The 20,912-nt window shown below is 56.8% G+C and overlaps 2 protein-coding genes across 3 annotated transcripts in view; one reads left to right on the forward strand and one right to left on the reverse strand.

Annotated features, from left to right (window-relative positions):
* The window catches only part of ABCA3 (ATP binding cassette subfamily A member 3), a 28,575-nt gene extending 11,926 nt beyond the window's left edge, over positions 1 to 16,649 (forward strand). Inside the window, exons 11-31 of one of the 2 annotated variants that reach the window (XM_015643206.3) lie at positions 580 to 726; positions 1,042 to 1,171; positions 1,901 to 2,055; positions 2,810 to 2,965; positions 3,253 to 3,463; positions 3,731 to 3,881; positions 4,825 to 4,923; positions 5,080 to 5,272; positions 6,109 to 6,412; positions 6,904 to 7,177; positions 8,086 to 8,290; positions 8,705 to 8,924; positions 9,157 to 9,315; positions 9,784 to 9,956; positions 10,219 to 10,353; positions 10,454 to 10,648; positions 11,585 to 11,772; positions 11,938 to 12,108; positions 12,508 to 12,695; positions 12,795 to 12,868; positions 14,177 to 14,308. In XM_015643206.3, coding sequence (XP_015498692.1) covers positions 580 to 726; positions 1,042 to 1,171; positions 1,901 to 2,055; positions 2,810 to 2,965; positions 3,253 to 3,463; positions 3,731 to 3,881; positions 4,825 to 4,923; positions 5,080 to 5,272; positions 6,109 to 6,412; positions 6,904 to 7,177; positions 8,086 to 8,290; positions 8,705 to 8,924; positions 9,157 to 9,315; positions 9,784 to 9,956; positions 10,219 to 10,353; positions 10,454 to 10,648; positions 11,585 to 11,772; positions 11,938 to 12,108; positions 12,508 to 12,695; positions 12,795 to 12,868; positions 14,177 to 14,308 — 3,660 coding nt within the window. Of the gene's footprint in view, positions 1 to 579; positions 727 to 1,041; positions 1,172 to 1,900; positions 2,056 to 2,809; positions 2,966 to 3,252; positions 3,464 to 3,730; positions 3,882 to 4,824; positions 4,924 to 5,079; positions 5,273 to 6,108; positions 6,413 to 6,903; positions 7,178 to 8,085; positions 8,291 to 8,704; positions 8,925 to 9,156; positions 9,316 to 9,783; positions 9,957 to 10,218; positions 10,354 to 10,453; positions 10,649 to 11,584; positions 11,773 to 11,937; positions 12,109 to 12,507; positions 12,696 to 12,794; positions 12,869 to 14,176 lie in introns of both variants that reach the window. The other variant, XM_015643205.2, reaches the window with a different exon arrangement.
* A 622-nt stretch (positions 16,650 to 17,271) lies between these two features.
* Positions 17,272 to 20,807, reverse strand: MCRIP2 (MAPK regulated corepressor interacting protein 2). The gene is made up of 5 exons (XM_015643380.2): positions 20,699 to 20,807; positions 20,536 to 20,617; positions 18,841 to 18,968; positions 18,521 to 18,622; positions 17,272 to 17,726 (listed from the first exon to the last, which is right to left on the reverse strand). Exons 1-5 carry the CDS (start codon positions 20,748 to 20,750, stop codon positions 17,656 to 17,658), a joined length of 435 nt encoding a protein of 144 aa, XP_015498866.1. The 5' UTR covers positions 20,751 to 20,807; the 3' UTR covers positions 17,272 to 17,655.
* Between the last annotated feature and the right edge of the window lie 105 nt (positions 20,808 to 20,912).

Genomic DNA, 20,912 nt, shown 5'->3' on the forward strand with positions numbered 1-20,912 from the left:
CTTCCAAATTCCTCATCCCAGAGTGGATTCACTCCAGCATCTCACTCTTGCAGTCAGACCAGGGAAACAGAGATGTGGCCATTGACAAAAGCTGATTTTGCATCCAGGAGTTACTGAATTATTATTCCCACAGGAATTTAAGGTCCCAAACCCTTAGTTTCATTCCTAGAGGGCCAGGTCAAAAAAAAGGGGCTGTCACTGCAGCTGCTTGACCCCAGGCTGTGTTTAGTGTTTCACAGGGGTTTAAGAGGGGTGATCATCCATGGGCTCCCTGGGCAGGATGATTCTGCCTGAGTGATTTTACTTCTCAGTGGCATTTTTCCATGGAGATAAAGATGGGGAAAAGCTGGTGTGTAACCCCAGACAGTTGCTGTAAGGGAGAGGTGGGGGAAGGCAGGAGGAGCTGTTCCATCATGTCAGCCCTGCCTGCTGAAGATGTTCTGGTTGGTAATTCCCAGGCCAAGGAGAGCAGTCTGGGAGGTCTTTGGGAGGTGTCTGAGCAAGGAGAAGGGTGGCCAAGGCTGGGAAGAGGATGGGCTCTGCCTGTGCCTGATTTCTGTCTCTCCCTTCCTCCATCAGCCCTCGTACTGGTGTGGGCGGCCCAGGACTGTTGTGGGGAAAGAGAAAGAGGAGGAGGAGGACCCTGAGAAAGCCTTGAAGAGTCAGTACATTGAGGAGGAACCAGCTGACCTTGTGTCAGGCATCAAAATAAAGCACCTATCCAAGGTACTGACTGACCAGCAGGGCACAAACACACAATAATGTTGGTGTTTTGTTATTCAAGCCTTCTGTATCCTTGTGCTGCCCTAGGGCTGGGTATGGCTCTTCCCCAGACCTGGCTGCATTTTGTGGTGGAATGAAGTGCTGGGTATGTAGATGTGCAGTGACATCTGTATTTAGCCTGTTGACATCTGAGTTGAACCTGAATTAGACCTGTTGCCTACTGCTAACACCCTGTGAGCACCCTGGGCTTTGCCTGCTGTGTGGAGCTGAAGCACTTCCCTCAAGTGCAGCACCAGCTCATGGATGGGATCTCCACAGGTCTTCAAAGTGGGAAACAAGACAAAAGAGGCAGTGAAGGACCTGACAGTGAACATGTACGAAGGGCAGATCACTGTCCTCTTGGGACACAACGGTGCTGGGAAGACCACCACTCTGTCCATGCTCACAGGTATGCAGCATTCTGCTACAGGATCCAATGGCTTGACCCTCAGAGAAGAGCCAGACCCTGCCTCTAAGGGTGGGGAGGGATCTTCCTTGGAGCATCTTCAGTTTGCTGAGCTATTGGCCAGGAGTGCCAGGGTAGTGAGAGGGAGGTGGAAGGAGCATGGGGGAGCTCAGCCTTCCACAAGAGTGGAATCAGCCACTGGGTGAAATGACAGCCAGGTTTCGTGCTGGAGAGCAGTGAGAAGAGACTGGACCTGCTGTAGGATTGCTCTCTGTAGAGCTCTCTGTAGATTGTATCTCTGCCATGACAAAGCAGAACTGGTGTTTGTCATTCTTGAGCTGCTGGGCTCCAGGGTACCTATTTTGGCACGATGGACAGTGACCTTTGATGGTCCTTTTCTGTTCTCCATTGCTCTGAACTGCTTCTGGCAACTCAGGGGGCTCATGGGACTTTGCTGGAGCTCTGCCCTGGCCCTGCCTGGCTCTCTGCACAGCTCAGAACCATGTTTGACCTGCCTGTTGCTCTCCTTTTTGCAGTGGCGGGCCCAGTTCCCGCCTGTGGGTGCCCTGCAGCCCATCCTGGAAGCTGCTGTACCCCAGCCTGAGCACGAGCCAGACTTGCTCTGGTTTTTGGCAGAAAGCTGGCGGGGGGGGGGGGAATGCTCATCAGGACCCTCCACATTTCAACTGGCTCTTTGCCACTGGGGTCACCCTGAGCTGCTGCTCCCCACAGGTCTGCACTCCCCGACGGGCGGGCAGGCCTACATCAACGGCTACGAGATCTCCCAGGACATGGTCCTGATCCGCCGCAGCCTGGGGCTGTGTCCCCAGCACGACGTCCTCTTCGACAACATGACAGTGGAAGAGCACCTCCACTTCTATGCAGGGGTGAGCCTGGCACTGAGCAGGGGGGCAGCCCTGGGGGAGGTACCTGGGCTCCTGGAGGTGGGGAAGTGTGGTCAGATCTATCAAGTGGGTCCAAAAATGATCAGAGGGTGGAACACCTCTGCTCTAGAGCCAGGCTGGGAGAGTTGGAGGTGTTCACCTGGAGATGAGAAGAGTCCAGGGTGACCTTGGAGCGCCTTGCAGTGACTAAAGGGCTTCCAGGAGAGGGATTTTGGACAAGGGCCTTGAATGACAAGACAACAGCGAATGGTTTCCCACTGAGAGAGGGCAGGGTTAAATGGGATATACAAAAGAAATTCTTACCTGTGAGGGTGGGGAGGCCCTGGCACAGGGTGCCCAGAGAAGCTGTGGCTGCCCCTGCATCCCTGGAAGTGTCCAAGGCCAGGTTGGACAGGTCTTGGAGCAACCTGGGGTAGTGGAAGGTGTCCCTGCCCATGGCAGGGCAGTTGGCCTGGATGATCTTAAAGGAGCCTTCCAACCCAAACCATTCCATGATTCCATGATGAGCAGAACAGCCCTTGCATCCTCTTCCCACCTCATCTGCAGGCTGGTGGAGGAGTGGAGGGTCTCAGCACAGCTCCATGGAACCACCCCGGCCAGCTGTGCCAGTTCCTGCAGGGGTGGGCAGGAGTCCACCTCTGCTTCCCCACTTTCCTGTTTGTGTGTGGAGGAGGGAGTGGGGTGGGATTTGGCAGCCCTGCAGGTGTGCTCATCCCTCCCTTCCCCTGCCTGGCAGCTGAAAGGATACCCACCCTCCAAGTGTCCTGAGGAGATCAACCACATCCTGAGGATCCTCAACCTGGAGGACAAGCGCCGCTCCCTGACCAAGGCTCTCTCCGGGGGCATGAAGCGCAAGCTGTCCATCGGCATCGCCCTCATCGGGGACTCCAAGGTAGGTGGCTTTGGTGGGCTCACCTCACACCTGGGGCCAGTGCAGGTCCTGGGGGTGGCTCTGAGGCTGTTCCTCATCTGTGGTGAGCCAGTGGGAGAAGCAGGGACAGCGGGGAACAGGCAGGAGCGCCCCCACTATGAGGGCTGTGCCCTGAGGCTCTGCTGTCCCATAGCTGCTCCCCAAGATCATTGCTGTGAGGTCAAGGCTCCTCCTTGGCCCTGAGGTGTCTCCTGTGCTGCTGGGCCTCTCCCAGCCCTTTCTCACCTGCACCTGTCTCCTGCGTGCAGGTGGTGATGCTGGATGAGCCAACGTCAGGGATGGACCCAGCCTCTCGCAGAGCCACGTGGGACCTCCTGCAGCAGCAGAGGAGCAACAGAACCATCCTGCTGACCACTCACTTCATGGATGAGGCAGACCTGCTGGGGGACCGCATCGCCATCATGGCCAAGGGCGAGCTGCAGTGCTGCGGCTCCTCGCTCTTCCTCAAGCGCAAATACGGTACGGGAGCAGCAGCAGGCTGTGCTCCAGGTCTTCTCCTGGCCAGGGAGGAGCAGGAGGGGGATAGAGAGCAGGGAGGGGATCTCTTGCTCCTTGCCTGATGGCAGGTTGCTGTTCATCCTGCTGTTCAGCCTCTCCTGAGGCACATCCCCACATCTTGCATCATGTCTGGTGCAAAACAGTGCCTGTGCATCCCTCTCTGTTCCAGCCCCCTCCCCAGGTTGGGCTGGGATTGACCCTCCTCTCCCTTCTCGTGGCTCCCCCCAGGGGCAGGATATCACATGGTGATGGTGAAGGAGCCCTACTGCAGCCTGGGGGAGATCTCCCGCCTCATCTGCCAGTACGTGCCCAACGCCACCATGGAGAGCAATGCTGGGGCAGAGCTGTCCTTCATCCTGCCCAAGGAGAGCACACACAGGTAATGGCATTGTCCTCTGCTGCCCCTCCCTGGGGGGTCCCCTTGTCTTCACACACAGCCTCACAGGCTTGCTGGAAAAGGGAGCTGCTCCCTGCATCAGCGCTGGTCATGGAAAACGGGATTCAGTTCCTCTGTAGTGCTGAGGGTGGCACAGATGAGGCAGGATGTTCTGGCTCTGAAATCAGATCTATGGTCCCAGGAGGTCAGGGGAGCTGATTGTCTCCATCTGCTCTGTTCTCATGAGACCCCTCCTGCAGTGCTCCTTCCCAGTCTGGAGGCACCAGCAGGAGGACATGGAGCTCCTGGAGATATTCCAGAGGGCCACAGAGATGCTCCAAGGGCTGGAGCCTCTCTGCTCTGGAGCCAGGCTGGGAGAGCTGGGGGTGCTCACCTGGAGAGGAGAAGGCTCCAGGGACACCTCAGAGCCCCTTCCAGGGCCTGAAGGGGCTCCAGGAGAGCTGCAGAGGGACTTGGGACAAGGGCCTGGAGTCACAGGACACAGGGAATGGCTTCCCAGTGCCAGAGGGCAGGGATGGATGGGATATTGGGAAGGAATTGTTCCCTGGCAGGGTGGGCAGGCCCTGGCACAGGGTGCCCAGAGAAGCTGTGGCTGTCCCTGGATCCCTGGAAGTGTCCAAGGCCAGGATGTGGTTTGGAGAAGCCTGGGATAGTGGAAAGTGTCCCTGCCATGGCAGGGGGTGGAATGAGATGGTCAGGAAGGTCCATTTCAAACTCTTTTGTGTTTCCATGATTCTGTGATCTGTGGTAGCTGAGGCAAGAACAAGCAGCCAGTGGAGCCCAAAATCTGTCCTTGGGGACAGGGGTGGGTTCAATGCCACAGGTCACCCTGGGGTTGGATGCAGGACTGATTCCCAGAGGGTCTTTACCCATGAGTGCCCCCTCCCATGAGTGTTGGTGTCTGACATCTCCCTTCTCTGCTCAGGTTTGAGGCTCTGTTCACAGAGCTGGAGCAGCGGCGGGAGGAGCTGGGCATCGCCAGCTATGGTGCCTCAGTCACCACCATGGAGGAGGTGTTCCTCAGGTAGGTGGAGAGGTGACCAGTGTGCTTTGGTGATGTCCAGCACAGCTCTCTGGGGCACTTGTTTGCTTTGGTCTCTTGGCTTTGGCTTCCCCAGCTCAGAACAGCTGTATCCAGCCTGGATCTCTGTTTCATCACCTACTTTCCCTCCTGGCACAGGGTTGGGAAGCTCGTGGACTCCAGCATGGATATCCAGGCCATCCAGCTGCCTGCTCTGCAGTACCAGCATGAGAGACGCTCCAACGACTGGGCCATGGATGACTCCAGCAGCCTGAGTGGCATGACGGACATGACGGATGACAGCGGGGCGCTCATCACCGAGGACTGCTCCAGCATCAAGCTCAACACTGGGGTGAGTGCTGGGGGCTCAGAGCAGCAGGAATGGGGAGGGATTATGTGAAAAGGGGGGGGTGAATTAGGGTTACCAGGTGGAGCCTCCCCCATGGTTGCTCTTGTTGCATGTGGTTTGGAACATCAAACTGAAAGATGGAGCTGGAATCTGCATCATTAGGACAAATGATTTTTAGGGGTGGTAGGGTTGGTCACTTCCACCCTCTTCATGTTAAACTGGGAGTCTGAGTTGCTCTTCAAGGTGATCTAATGTGGTTTTCTACCTGCTGTTGTTCCATCATGGGGGTTTTTCAGAAGGAAGGTGAGAAAATCCATCTTCCTTCCCTCGCTAGGCTCATGTTCCAGTTCCCTGGCAGCCCTTCATGCCCCACTGCCTCGGTGCCTGTGATCAATATCTCTTGTCTCCTCAAGGGCACGTTTCACAGGCAGAGGGGGAGAAGGATGTTGCTGGGTTTGAAAAGCACAAAAGGTGTTTGCAGGGGCTGGGCACTCACAGGTTTCTCAGCCGGTTGCTCTGGCTGACAGCTGCCCTGCAGTAATCCTGTTTGGGAGCCTCAGCTGCTGGGAGGTGGAGGAAGGTAAAGGTCATGGCTAAAGCTGCTTTTAACATCTGAGATCTCAAAGTGAGTGTGACTCCTTCAGAAGCCCTGGAGTTGGATGTGCTGGAGTTGGGCAGCTGCCCTGCTAATCCCTTTATAGGCTTAGTTGGAGAGCAGGCTCTGCTGCAGGCTGGCATACAGGATGGGGGTGGTTTGGGGTCATCTTCCACATCAGCTGCGAGGGGTGATGTGTCTGCAGCTGGCAGGGCTGACCATGACCTGGCCTCTCCCCTCGCAGTTCTACCTGTGCTGCCAGCAGTTCTACGCCATGTTCATGAAGCGCGCCATGTACAGCTGGCGCAACTGGAAGATGGTGGCAGCACAGTTCCTTGTGCCGCTGATCTTCACTGCCTTTGCCCTCGTGGTGGCCAAGACCTTCCCGGGCCCACGGGACTCGTCCTCGCTGCGGCTGACGCTGGAGCCCTACGGCCAGACCATCGTGCCTTTCTCGGTGTCGGGCACCGCGGGGCTGCCGCAGAGGCTGGCGGAGGAGTACACGGAGCTGCTGGATGCCCAGCGTCAGTCGCCACTGGAGGTGCTGGGTGAGGCTCTGGGAGCACCCGTGGGGCAGGTGGTGCCCAGTAGGGTGCCCAGGGAGCACTGGTGTGGGTGGTTTAGGTCCCAGCTGCGGCATAGCTGATCCTTTCTTTCCTGCATGGGAGCGCAGCATCATTGGCAGGACCTCTCTTCACCTGAGCAGAGCTGCCTTCATAACCCCATTTGATTCCAGTTATGTCCCATTAACTGGAACGGGCTCCCTAGGGAATGGTCACAGCCCCAAGGCTCCCAGAGCTCAAGGAGCTTTGGACAATGCTTTCAGGCACAGGGTGAGGTTGTTGGGGTGTCCTGTGCAGGGCCAGGAGTTGAACTACCATGATCCTTGTGGGTCCTTCCCAGGGGATTCTATGGATCTGTGTTTCTGTGATCAGGACTAGGGGCCCACCAGGGCTGAGTCTGCCTGGGCTCTGTTCCAGTTGGCCTCAGTTAGCTCTGGTGTGATGGAGCTGTCTGTAACAGCGGTGGTGTTTGGCAGGTGGGCTGGAGGAGTACCTCATCTCCCGGGCCTCCGAGGAAGGAGGAGCCTTCAACGAGCACTACATTGCAGCCGCCTCCTTCGAGGGCGTGGGGAACCACACGCTGGTCACGGCGCTCTTCAACAACCAGGCCTACCACTCCCCAGCCACCGCCCTCATGCTGGCTGACAGCGCCATCCTCAGGGTGCTGGCAGGCCCCAACGCCTCCATCACCGTCACCAACTACCCCCAGCCCCGCAACATCACCGAGAAGGCCAAGGACCAGCTCATGGAGTATGTGTGATGATGGCAGAGGTTCACTTTCCTGCTAGGGCTCAGAGCTCCCATGGGTGCTGGTTGGCTTGGTTGTGCTGGGGTAGGTGGAGAAGCCAGGCTGGAGCTTTTCAGACCCAAATATAGCTGTGATTGTGCTCAGGAGATCAGGGGAGCAAAGCTGTGGAGATGACTTCCCTGCTGAGCCTGGCAGTCATGTCACCACATGCACATCTCAGAGGTTGGCTGTTCCCCTCCAGATACTGGCTGGGGTTTTTCCTGGGTACTCATAGTAGGGGAGGCCATGTGGCCATGGTCTTCACAAAATCCCACATCCAGGGCCTCTGAACCTCACCTAGACCAGAGGGGCCATGTCTGGGACCTCACCAAGTCTGGGTGTAGGTTTGTGGTGTGCAGGGTGGGCTGTGTCTTTTTGTCTCCCTTCAGTGTTTCTTCAGCATGTTGGCACAGTGTAGTCTCTTCAAGAAGCCCAGTGTGGATGTGCTGGCCACAGCTTCCTCAAGAGGGGCAGCTTCCTCAAGAGGTGCTGATCTCTGCTCTGTGACCAGACACAGGACACAAAGGAATGGCTGAAGCTGTGTCAGGGGAGGGTTAGGCTTGAAATCAAGAAAAGGTTCTTCCCCCAGAGGGTTGTGGGGCACTGGTTCCCCAGGGAATGGGCACGGCCTTGAGGCTGCCAGATGGGATGGAGATGAGCCTGGCAAACAGTCCAGGAGTGTTTGGACAGCGCTGCCAGGGATGCCCAGGGTGTGATTGTTGGGATGTCTGTGCAGGGCCAGGGGTCAGACTGGTGATGATCCCTGTGGATCTCATCTGAGACTGTTCTGTGATTCTATGCTGTCCTTGTGCAGCCTTGGCACTGGATTGCTGAGGTGCCCCTGCCCTAACATGTCCCCCTGCCCCCACAGAGGCCAGACTGGCTTTGCAATTGCCATCAACCTGCTGTATGGGATGGCCTCACTCGCCAGCACCTTTGCGCTGCTCCTGGTCAGCGAGCGCGCCATCAAGGCCAAGCACGTCCAGTTCGTCAGTGGCGTTTATGTGGTCAACTTCTGGCTTTCTGCCCTGCTCTGGGACATCATCAACTTCCTCATCCCTTGTGCTCTGATGTTGGTGAGTCACCCCTGGCAACCCAATGCCATCCCCATTGGTGAGAGTGCTGGGTGCTGCTCCTCTGGGATGTGTGTGGGATGTGTGGACAAGAAAGCTGTCCCTTGGTCCTGCTGGGAGCTGGACCATGCCCAGCATGTCCATGCAGTTTCCTCTGGCAGCTGAACACTTTGCTGTTGGGACTAGAAAATGTCAAATCTGTGGGATCTTAGAGATGAATTCCCCAGATCTGCCCTTCTGCATCCCAGTCTGCAGAAGGGGCCTCCCCTGGGGACAGCTGTGGGCTACTGGTAAGACCCATCCATGAGGGGTTGTCTGGGTCAGTGCAGTGCTGATGTCACCCTGGGCCATTGGGACAAGGAACCATCACCTGAGGTCAAGCCAAATGTGCCTTTTCCCCACATTGCTTTGCCCCAGGTGATATTCCAAGCCTTCAATGTGCAAGCCTTCACCCAAGACAGTCACCTCGTTGATGTGATGCTGATCTTCCTCCTTTATGGCTGGGCCATCATCCCCCTCATGTACCTCCTCAGCTTCTTCTTCTCAGTGGCAGCCACAGCCTACACCCGTCTCACCATCTTCAACATCCTCTCCGGCACCGCCACCTTCCTCGCCGTCACCATCATGAGCATCCCAGGTGGGTCACTGCCCTCTGTACCTGCCCAGCCATCACCAACAAGGTCCAGACCCCAGGTGGGCTCTCTCACCCCAGGGCTGTTCCCACAACAGCCATAAAACCCTACAACAGTCCATTCCTACCCATTAAATGTGATAAAATATGTTTGTTTTCCCTCTAAACCTGGCGGTATCAGGGTTTTTTCTCCCAAACCAGCAGTCTCTAATCCATTGATCCACCTGTTTTCTCTCAGAGCTGGGCTTGGTGGACCTCTCCAAAACCTTGGATAAAGTTTTTCTTGTCTTACCCAATTACTGCTTGGGTCAGTGCATCAGTGACTTCTACCAGAACTACGAGTTCATTCAGTTCTGCACCTCCTCTGTTGAAGCCATCTTCATCTGCAAGGCCTTCAGTGAGTCTCTACATCCTCACCTGGCCAACCCCCACAGCATCCCTGGGGGGTTGTGTGGGGTGGATGGAGGAACTGGGCAGTATCATGGGGCCTCTGCCTGGGCAGTAGCTGCAGGTACCATTTTAGAGCAAAAACTGGGCAGTGTATTAGGACATACATAGGAAAAAGTTCCTTAACTGGATCACCTTACTCATGATTTGGAGGAAAATGTGGGCTAGGGGAAGTTTCACAGATGAGTAAAGAAATCCCAATCCCAAGACTGGTGTCCTCTGCCTGCCTCCACTGGGCATCTTCTGCCAGATCCCCTCCAGACCCATATCCTCTCGTGGGAAGCATTGGGCAGGGAGCCAGAGTGGGATGGAGATGAGCCTGGCAAAGCTTTGGCTTCACAGCTTCCTCTGGAGTTTATCTGCCTCTCCTCAAATTGTGGATTAATACAGGAGTTGATTTTTTTCCATCTTTCTTCAGATATCAGTTACCAAATGAATTACTTTTCCTGGGAGACCCCTGGGATCGGGCGGTACCTGACCTCCTTGGCTGTCCAGGGTTTCTCCTTCCTCTTCCTCCTCTTCCTCATTGAGACAAACCTCCTCTGGAGACTGAAAACTCTGGCCTGTGGCATCTGCAGGCGGCGGAAATGGGTGAGTGAAGCACGTGGGAGGGAGCTGTGCCCTCTAAGCCCAGCCCAGGAGTCCCTGTGAGCTGGAGATGGGCCCTCATCCCCTAAATCATCTTCCCAGGGAACATTCTTGGAGCAGCCAGTCCTGTTAAGTGTGTGGATTGGCAAAGGGAGTGAGATATCCCCAGAGGTGGCTGATGGAAGGGCTGTATCCTGCCAGGGCTGGGGACACTGGAGGAACCCAGCAGCCAGGTGTCACAGAGTGTGTCTTCCCCTGTGTTCAGGTGGCCCTGCTGAACAGGGTGTCTGTGCTGCCAGAGGACAGGGACGTGGCAGATGAGAGGAAGAAGGTTTTGGAGTCACCACCAGAACTGCTGTCATCTCTCAGCAGTCCTCTGGTCATCAAGGAGCTCACCAAGGTGAGGTGACACGACCTGAGCATCCTGCTGCCATCTGAGCCGTGTCCTCGGGCCTGCCTTGCCGTGCCATCGAGCGTGACACGTGTGTGCTCTCCTCCAGGTCTATGACAGCCGGGAGTCCCTGCTGGCAGTGGACAGGATCTCCTTGGCAGTCAGCAAAGGGGAATGCTTTGGTCTCCTTGGCTTCAACGGAGCGGGCAAAACCACCACCTTCAAGATGCTGACGGGTGACGAGAGCATCACATCGGGGGATGCCTTTGTGGATGGCCACAGCATTCTGGCCAACATCAAGAAGGTACCCAAGGCTGCAGGGGCGAGGGTGGTGTTGGAGACCATCCTGTGTTTGGCTGGGCTGAGCCACATTGCAGATGCCTCCAAGAGGACACGGTTGCAGTTCCAGAGGCAGAGACAATATCCTGGGGACATTGTGTCCTTGGCTAGCTCAGCTCTCCACTGTCTGGCCATGTGGTAGCAGTCTCCTCTCCACTGGGATTACAGATGTGATACAAATGGAGGCCAAACTTGGTGAGGGTAGGAGACCCTTCATCAAAGGGTTTACCTCCATAGTAGGAAATGTGGGAAATATTGGAGAGTGGTCTGTAAAATGAGGGTATCAAACCTTTCCAGACCTCTGCTAGGGGTCTCTTTGCCCACTCCCTTTGGAAGAGGAAGAGATGAGCAGGGATTAGGCTTTTGGTCTGGTCCCTCCTCTGCCACTGTCCCAGATTTCACAGAATATTCTGATTTGGAAGGGACCCACAAGTACCATCAAGTCCAAGTCTTAAGTGAATGGGGATCCCAGACAAGGTCAGACATGAAGAATACTCCTTGAGAGCATGCCCCAAATTGCTTCTTTCCCTGAAACTGCCTTCTCTCATGCTCTCGTCCCTGGAAGTGACCAGGACATGGGGGAGGTACCAGCCCTCTGGGACTTTCCTTTTCCTGAGAGCCTGGGCACCCCAAAATGGTCCCTCACAGTGAAGAACAAGCTTGGCAGATGCATTGTGAGCCCACCCATTTGCTGTCCAGAGACACATCTGTCCATCCCTGTCAGCCCAGCTGCTCCAGGGGGCATTTCCCTTGTTCCACCCACGGTTTCAGAGCTGCAGCTCAGTTCCCATCACTCTGAGCAAAACCTCACAGAGGAGCAGCACAGCCTGTGGGTGTGCAGGCACCTCCAGCTCAGAGAGCTGCCCGTGAGCTGATTGCCGTGTGCTCCTCTCGGCCCAAGGTGCAGCAGCGGATCGGGTACTGCCCGCAGTTTGACGCCCTGCTGGAGCACATGACGGGGCGCGAGACGCTGAGCATGTACGCGCGGCTGCGCGGCATCCCCGAGCGCTACATCGGCAGCTGCGTGGAGAACATGCTGCGGGGGCTGCTCCTGGAGCCACACGCCGACAAGCTCGTCAGGACCTACAGGTGAGAGCAGGCGTGGACAAACTGTTGTCCCTCCTCTTGCCTGATGCTCCCTGTGCTCACAGCGGGGCTCTGTCCCCGTTCCTCGCTCCCATTTTCAGCCGAAGGTTGCGCTCGATGATCTCGCAGGTCGTTTCCAACCTTAATGGTTCTGTGATTCCTCTGCAGCGGTGGGAACAAGCGGAAGCTGAGTGCTGGCATTGCCCTCATTGGTGGCCCCCCCGTGATCTTTCTGGATGAGCCCTCCACTGGCATGGACCCCGTGGCCCGGCGCTTGCTCTGGGACGCGGTGACACGGACACGGGAGTGTGGCAAATCCATCATCTTCACCTCCCACAGGTAACACTTGGCTGGGTAGGGCTTGGTGTGAGAGATCAGGGAGAGTGGTGGGATCCAAGGGATGGAACACACCTCCAGGGGAGGGTGGGTGGGCATACACTGCCTGCAGCCAGTGGCTGGCTTTACCCAAATCTCCCTCCTTGAAGAGTCCAGAGAGAAGTGACCTCCAGCCACTTCCCAGAAGCTTCTGCTGGAGTCCTGGTGCTTACATGCCCAGAGAAGCTGTGGCTGCCCCCCTCCATGGAAGCGTTCAAGGCCAGGCTGGACTGTGCTTGGAGCAGCCTGTTCTAGTGGAAGGTGTCCCTGCCTATGGCAGCAGGTGCAATGAGATGAGCTTTAAGGTTCCTTCCAACCCAAACCATCCTGGGATTCTCTGAACGAGTGCTCTCCTTCCTGCAGCATGGAGGAGTGTGAGGCGCTGTGCACACGATTGGCCATCATGGTGAACGGGCAGTTCAAGTGCCTGGGCAGCCCCCAGCATCTCAAAAGCAAGTTTGGTAGTGGATACACCTTGCTGGCCAAAACCCGGAGTGAGGAGGAGGGTGAGCTGCAGGCCTTCAAGGCCTTCGTGGAGAAGACTTTCCCAGGTACTGTGAGCTGCTGGAGCAGCTGCCCCCGGAGCAGGGGCAGGGTGTGAACTTCAGCACATTCCCTAACACAGAGCCTCTCCCTGCTCCATTCCCCAGGCAGTGTCCTGAAGCATGAGCACCAGGGAATGGTGCATTACCACTTGACCAACAAGAACCTCAGCTGGGCACAGGTAAGGGGGCACTGGGCACCCTTCCCCTGCCCCTTCCCGTGTTCTCAGTGCTTCACTTTCTGTGGTGCATCCTCCCCACGCCATGTTCTGCTGTGGGAATGTGGCACAGGTGGGAACAGCTTCCCTGTGCTGGCATCTCCCTGCTCCTGCCCCTCGGCCCCAGGAGCCCCCTGGCAGTGGCTTTAGGTGGTGCCAGTGGGCACAGTGTGGTCCCACTGGGGCTGTGGGTGGTGCCTTTCCCCAGCTGCTGATCCTGAGGGGTCCCAGCCCAGGGACACTGATAAAAACCCACAGCACAGATACAGTGTGTAACCCTCTGCATACAGTAAAGAGAGTTTTGTATAGAGCACATACACAGTATATTCTCTGTATATACTGTCTATATGTACATTATCTATAGTATGTAAATACCTGTATGCTATACAGAGATAGTCACAGCATACAGATAGTTCTCATATGCAGTATCTAAGGTTATATATATATGTATTTTATATATATATGTATATTATATGCACTGGATGTAGTGTAGATAATACACTGTATGTTGTATATGTACAATATATACTATATTATATCCTTTATAGTATATATGATAATACTCTACAGATTATGTACTTTGGAGTATATACTCTATATCAAGTATATAGTATAGTCTATAGAGTATATAGAGGGTGTAGTATACAAATTATATAAAAACTATGTATAGGATTATGTAACAACTAGAGAGAGTGGGTTTATAAATATGTATATTATATGTAGCTCAATATAAAATGTGTGTATGCTAAATACAGATAGTTATGTGTCATGTATTTAGTATCCTATGTAATTATTTCTATATTATATACATATTTTATATATATAATGTGTTAGCAGAAACCTTGGGCAGGGATTCAAACCCAGATAAGTGTGTGTATATGTATAAATACAGATACACACACACATATATATATCTGTGTATATATATATATATATATATATATATAATAATTGTAATTGTATATATGTATATACGTATGCATTTATCACATATAAATGTTCAAAGCAATCATATCCACAGCATATATTTTTAAATGGTGTCAGATACTCCTGGCTTCCCCCACTCTCCTGCCAGGGAAGGTGTCATTTTCCTGGGTCTCCCAAGAGAAAAAAGCTTTCCCTGCTTTCCCTGCGGGAGGCTCCCTATCACATCGTGGTGTTCCCTAGCACAGCCTGGGGGTTCCTCTGTCGAAGCCTGGGGTTCCCCCAGGGGTCCTGGGTGTCCCCCCACACCAAGTCACTCTGCCCTCATGTCCCTGCCCTCCCTTGCAGGTCTTTGGGGCCCTGGAGAAAGCCAAAGAGAAGTATCGCTTGGAAGACTACTCGGTGAGCCAGATCTCCCTGGAGCAGGTCTTCATGAGCTTCACTCGCTTCCAGCACTACACAGAGGACAGAGGGAAATGAGCCCTTCTGGTGCCCTTCATCATGGACTGGCCCTCAGCCTATACATAGTATATATAGAGACAGTAATTTATATATCAGCGTGTCTTAAATACTGTATAAATGTAAAACTTTTCACCGGGGAGGGGTGAGAGGATGGCAGCTCCTGCTGCTGTCCCCGGCTCTGGGCGTGCGTGGGTGGCACTGCCACTCTCCAGCCTTCATCCATCCATCCATCCAGCAAAAAAATCTGCCCAAAAGGCCGGGAGGAGCCTGGATGGGTGGGGAGGGGTGTTGGACTTGGGCTGGCAGAGGAGGAGAGGGATGCCCTGTGCTCCCCCCTTCTCTGCCTGTCGCTCTCACCCAGCGGGAGGCTGCCTGTGGTCCTCACCCGCATGTCCGTGTGTTATTTGGTGATTGCTCGTGGTTTAGCCAGAGGCTGTCACAAGATCCAAACCGTCCCTGGGGTCAGCAGGAAGAGCTGGGGTCAGCAGGAAGAGCTGGGATTGCTCATGGAAGCAATAGGAAAGAGGAGGCTCTGTCTCCTTTAAGTGCTTGGGAAAACTTCTGCCTGCTTGCCAAGCCTGGCCCGAGGAGCTGGCACTGGCCCCAGCTGTGCAAGGGGAGCTCTGTGGTGCCAGAAACTGGCACTGGGTGAGAGGTAGGACATGGTGCTGGAGCAATGCCCAGAGCTCAGCCCCAGGAACAGCACATGATGGGCACGGCTGGGGAGCCAGAGCTGGAGGCAGCGAGAGGTGCCCAGGGACACTGCTGGGACAGGTGAGAGGTGCTGCAGGGTCTTGGCTGTGCTCTGTGGGATGGGTGTGAAGTGTCGTGGGGTGCCCAGGGACGCTGCTGGCCTCAGTGTTGTGCCCATGCAGGGGTTCTGCCAGCAGCACCACCCCACACTGTGCAGTGCAGCCACGGGACCAGTTTAAAGCCAGCGATGCACTCACTGTGCCCATGCTGAGCTCACCCCTTACACCCCACACAGCTCCAGCCAGACCATATCTGTCCTGCATCCTCATGCCCATCCCCTCTGCCCCTCACCAGGCTGTGCCAGCAGCAGGCAGGGAGCAAAGGCCCTGTCCTGCCCCTGTCTGGGTCCAGTTGGAGGAAGCAACTTCTTTTAGGAGTTTCCCAGTGGCTGGGTTGGGGTTTTTTGTTTGTTTGTTGGAAATCTGTGTTGATTCTTGTCTGTCCTTAATTAGTCCCTGTGTCACCTGGGGCAGCCCCTTGGGTGCTGCCCCATGATCAATGCAGAGCTATTTGCACTATAGTACTACACACAATTGCACATAACTAATTAATATTTATGGCAAGGAGGGTCGATTCCCTCCCAGTGATTGCATTGTCAGGGGTTGGGTTATATTTTTGGGTTGGGTTTTCATTTTTTCCCTTGTGACTAATTCTTTCCTGTTCCATTTCTTCCCTTTGCCTAATGTTGTTGTTCAGAACGATGGTGCATCATGTTACTAAGAATTTCCCCAGAGCTTGAAGATGTGTGTTTTTATTAGTTAGCAGCCAGCAGGTGAATGGCCTCCCTCAGAGCCCTTTGGAGCTGCTGGCAGGGAGGGATTGCACCCTGGGAACATCCTGGTGGGCAGCAGAGCCAGCCACTGCCAGGGCACCATGCAGGGGGGAGTCCCAACACCAGGAACTTTCACAGCTAAGGAAGAAAGAGGGGGGATGCTTTTTTCTGGGAGGGTGGCTGAAGTGCTGAAACTCCCGGTAACTGTTTTCTGGAAAGGGAAGTACAGCAGGATGTAGGAGAACCCCTCAGGCTTTGCCTGGGATAGGGAAAAGGGGGAATGTGGAGGTTTCAAGGGCTGAGATGCAAAATTGCCACAGGCTGGCAGTGCCCTGAACACAGCAGGAAGAGGCCATGTCCTGTTGGCTCAGATGCCCCCTGCAAGGCCTGGTGCTGGGGTGGGGACATGGAGCCCCCACACTGCCCCTGATGCCATGGTAGAGCTGCTGGGAGATGGCAAGGATGACATCCCTTGGCCCAGCCCTCCATCACTCTGGGGCACCCTCACCTAAATGAAGGAAGTGTTATGGAAGCAGCATTTCCCTGTCCTAGGGGCTGTAACACCCTGTCTGTCAGTGAGGCAGGCACTGCAGGCTGTGCATGGTGCTGCTCCTGATTTCAGTCACAGCCACAGTGCAAGGTGTGGCAGCCTGGGGCAGGGAGCAGGACCAGGAGTGCTCCGTGGGCAGGTGCTGCTGGGGGCAGCTGTTGCTGGCACTGCTCTGGCCTCCCAGGTGGGAGAAACAACACAGCTCCTGGGCAGCTCCTACTCCCCCCTGGCTGCTGTGTGGTTGTTATCCCCATCATAGGAATAATAAAATGATTTTTTTTCCAGTGGGTGTCTTCTGTCCTCCTTTGGAATCGGACTCCACTCAGCCTGTGCTGGTCTCCAGCTCTGCTTGGGGAGAAGGACATGGGGGTAGAGTGGTGTCCTACAGAACCAGAACTGGAAGGGCTCAGTCTGGCTTGGAAAAGCCCATCAGCTGAGGAGTTTTTTTGCCGAAGCAGAAGTTGGGGTCCCCATGCTTTCTACCTCAGGCAGCCACAACTATCCTCACAGGTCAGGAAGAGACCTCGAGCCTGGTGCTCAAAATGCCTTTTGGCCTCCAGGGCAGTGGGGAGCTGGCTCTGGCACTCCCATTCCTGCAGCTTTGCCCACCTCCATGCTGCAGCCCAGCTCTGGAGCACAACCAGGGTACTCAGCCCCCTGCAGATGTCCATGCACCCCCCCCCAATCCCAAACATCTCCTCAGACAGCACCAGCCCCTGGCTGAGCCCCGGGACATGAGGCACCACTGGGGCAAGGATACAGCTGCAAGAGGAGCTCCAATAACTTGAATCCACAGCAGCCAGGTTCCCACTGAGCCACGAGTCAGCTGGAATCATCTCCTGTGCAGGGCTTGATGCTGCCCCCCCCCTGTTTCCCCGTTCCCCGTCCCACAAGCACGTCTCCACGGGCAGTTTCAGCGCTTTATTGTCTGGCGGTCCTGCTGCAGCACCCCGCTGTCCTCCCCGTGGCCACGGCTGCAGGGGGGAGCCATCCCCTCGTCCCCAGCGTGGCACCGCAGTGTCCCTGGGAGCTGGAGGCTGCAGGAGCTGCAGCAGTCCGAGAACTGGCACTTAAGGAATCCTGGCTGGGGCCACACGCTGCTCCTCTGCCGGGCACGGGGAGGGCGTGTGGCCAGGCATGGCTGTGGTCCGGTCCCACTGGGCTGGGTCACTCCACTTCGGGCATTTCTTAAAAATGTGGTTCAAAAACGCCACCGGTTCTGGGCTGTGACCAGGTGCTCGCAGCTTTGTTTCTCTTATAAAGAAACCAAACACATCCTTTTCTTCCCTTTTATGAGCAGTTCTCGATTTTGGCCAGAAATTGCTGTGCCCACCACTCCTCCAGGTCAATGGGAACAAAGTCTGAAAAAGAGGGAGAGAAGGGAGCAGCTGGAGCAGGAGCACAAAATATCCTGAGCTGAAAGGGACCCACAGGGATCATCCAGTCCAGCTCCAGCCCTGCACAGACACCCCAACCTGACAATCCCACCCTGGGCATCCCTGGCAGCGCTGTCCAAACACTCCTGGAGCTCTGGCAGCCTCGGGGCTGTGCCCATTCCCTGGGGAGCCTGGGCAGTGTCAGCAGCTCTGGGGGAAGAACCTTTCCCTGAGACCCAATCTAATGACACCCCCAGCTTTCTTCCACCCCTGTGCCACATCCCCAATAGGCCACACTGGCTTACAGGGACATTTTCTTCCTTGGGGAGCTCTCAGCCACTGCGAGAGCCTGCAGGCTGCTGCAACTGCCCTGACTCCAGGTGCCACCAGACAAGTGTTGTCCCCATGCCCAACTGGTCCTGCTGGCCCCAGGAGAAGCAGGTCCCCATGGGGAGCTCCTCTCTCTCCAGCATGATGCTGAACCCCTTGGTAGCAGGAGAAGCCCTGAATCCCAGAGGAGTCAGCAACACAGTGGCACATCCAAGGGACACAAAGGGACATCCCCACCACAGTGCCTGGGGCCAGCTGTCTCCCCCCAGCACCCCCAAAGTGACCTCAGCACCAGCAGGACAGACCCAGCCAGCCCCTCTGGCACATCCAGCACTGGAATCCTCCTCCTCCTTCTACCACAGCCCTGTTCAGATGCAGGCTGAGCTGTCAGCCACTCACTGTACCCCGAGCATGATGACCCCACAGTGCCACAACCACTGCCCTCTTACCTTTGAGTCCGGGGTTGGGGGTTTTCTCCACGTACTGCACGGGGCCGCAGGCGCTCTCCCCGCTCCGGCTGCCGTCCAGCTGCTGCTCTACCTGCTGCCAGGCTGGGGAGGGGGAACAAGCACGGGGTGGGCTTGGGATAGGGGTTCCCAGCGTGGGGGGCTGTGGGACAGGAGCAGGAGGCAGAGCAAAGGAGGGCAAGTCCCCAGGCTGGGGACTCCATGCCTGCCACTGACATCCCCAGCACAGTGCAGGTGCTGGGGAGGGGACTCCATCTGCTCCAGCTCCCCTGGGTGCTGCCCCAGGGACCCTCTGTCCTCACCTTCATAGACAAAACGGACGTTCTCTTCGTGGGCCAGGGTGTAACATTCTTCAGGGGCCGAGATCTGCTGCAGCAGCAGTGGGGGCCTCTTGCCATTCACTCTGTTGAAGACGAGTTTCGGCGCTGGGCTGTGGAGGGAGGGAAGCAAGAGGGGGTGAGGGCACAGGCATCTCTGCCCACCCCAGCAAGAACTGGGGTGGTTCAGGTGTCCTGGTTGCCCTGAGGGCACCCACAGCTGCAGCCACCCAGCCCTGTCCCCAAGGACTGGGATGGAAAGGGTCCCAGCCCCCAGAGATAGCGGATTCTGACACAGGAACAGTGCAAGGGGAACTCCCTGGGGAAAAGCACCAGCTGTCCATCTCCCACCCATCCTCCAACCTAGCACCAAGTGTGGTCCTTAAGATAAAGAATCTGCCACCAAAATTGCATATCAGGGAATGGAAGTGAAATCCAGTTAGGTACTGGACAGGGGATGTGCCATCCTCTGCAGATCAAGCACCCAGGTTCACTGGAACAGCTCTGGGCCCAGGATGTCCCCAGGGTGCCCCAGGACTGGGATGTAACACTCTGCAAAGTGGGAGCAGGTCAGGCTTCCTCAGAGCTGGGATCCATTCTGGTGAGGGGCACTTCAACCACCCCCTGCCTAGATGCAGGAACACCCACCAGAGATAAAGGAAAAACTTGGGATGAGACTTTGGCAGCATGTTCAATGCAAAACTCCAGCATTTTGACTTTTCTGCCCAGCTCTATGGCAGGACACCTCTGCAACAGCCACGTTCCTCATGGGACAAAGTCTAAGGGGCCCTAGGAGTGAGTTTGGAGGGCAGGAGAGACTGGGAACAGGCAGCTTCTGCAGATCTGCAGGCAGGGTCTGGGGAGGGCAGTGACCCTCAAGCCCTCACAGCCAGGGGCACTGGACAGGTAGGAGGAGGGCAAGCGTGGCAGAAGCATCCAGTAAATTCCAGGGATCATGGGAAGGAGAGGAACTGGGGGGGCTCATCCATTTTTTGGAGCTGGAAAGAAGGTGCAGAACTAGCGGGGTCCCACTGCCCTGTCTGGGTGTGCTTTGACTCCAGCTCTCCAGCCGGGAAAGGGTCTCCTTAGGGGTCCCATCACCAGTTCCCAGCCACTGGAACACCCAACTGCACCCAGCCATCAGCTCCAGGCATTGCCGCTCAACACTGGAATTCACCCACAAAGTGTCACCTCGGCTTTCAGGACAGAGGGGATCTCCAGCTCCGCGTGGGTTCCGCGGCCCCCGTGGGTGCACGGCCAAGGCTGGCGGTCACGCCGGCCCCGCCGCCGCTTTGTGCAATCGGGGCCGTTCGCGGGGGGGTTGGAAGAGCCCGACCTCGGCTCTGCCCCGCACCGGGACCCCCCGCGCCCCCCTGGCGTGACCCCACCGCTCCTCTCCCCGCGATTTTCGGGGACGGCCCGTGGGAAGGACGAGTGGCAGCGGCTCCGGCTCGTCCCCGGCGAGGGGCGGCCCGCGCCGCGCGTGTACCGAGCTCCGCGGGACGCGCCCGGCCACGGCCACGGCCGAGACCCCCGGGGCGAGCGGCACCGAGCGGAGACCCCGGCTCCCCCTCCCGCCTCCCGCCGGGCGGCCCGGCCGTCCCGCTCCCCTTCCCAAGGTCACGGCCCGGCCGCCCCAGCGCCGGTCCCTTCCCAAGGTCACGGCGGCTCGGGGCTCACCTGGCGGGGGGCCACGGGCCGGGCTGCGGCCGCCCTCGCAGCTCGCCCAGTTTGCTGCTCTCCACCGCCTGCTGCGTGGGACCTGCGGGGCGTGCGGGGCGTCAGGGGGGGCGGCGAGGGAGGGCCGGAGCCCCCCGGCCCCCGGCCCCGCGCCCCCCGGTACCTGTGCGGCGCTGCGTGGCGAGCTTGCTGGGGCCGCGAGTCAGCGTGTACATCCTGCGGGCCCGGCCCCCGGCCCCGCCACCCCCGGCAGTGCCGCCCGCGCCCCTCGCCGGAGCCTTTAGTGGGCCGGGCCGGGCCGTGCCCCTCCAGCACCGACACGCCCCCACGCTTGGTTAAAGGAACAGCGCTGGGCCCGCGTTGGGGGCTGGGACAGC

Source organism: Parus major, chromosome 14, assembly GCF_001522545.3.
Source record: "Parus major isolate Abel chromosome 14, Parus_major1.1, whole genome shotgun sequence".
NCBI classification, from domain to species: Eukaryota; Metazoa; Chordata; class Aves; order Passeriformes; family Paridae; genus Parus; species Parus major.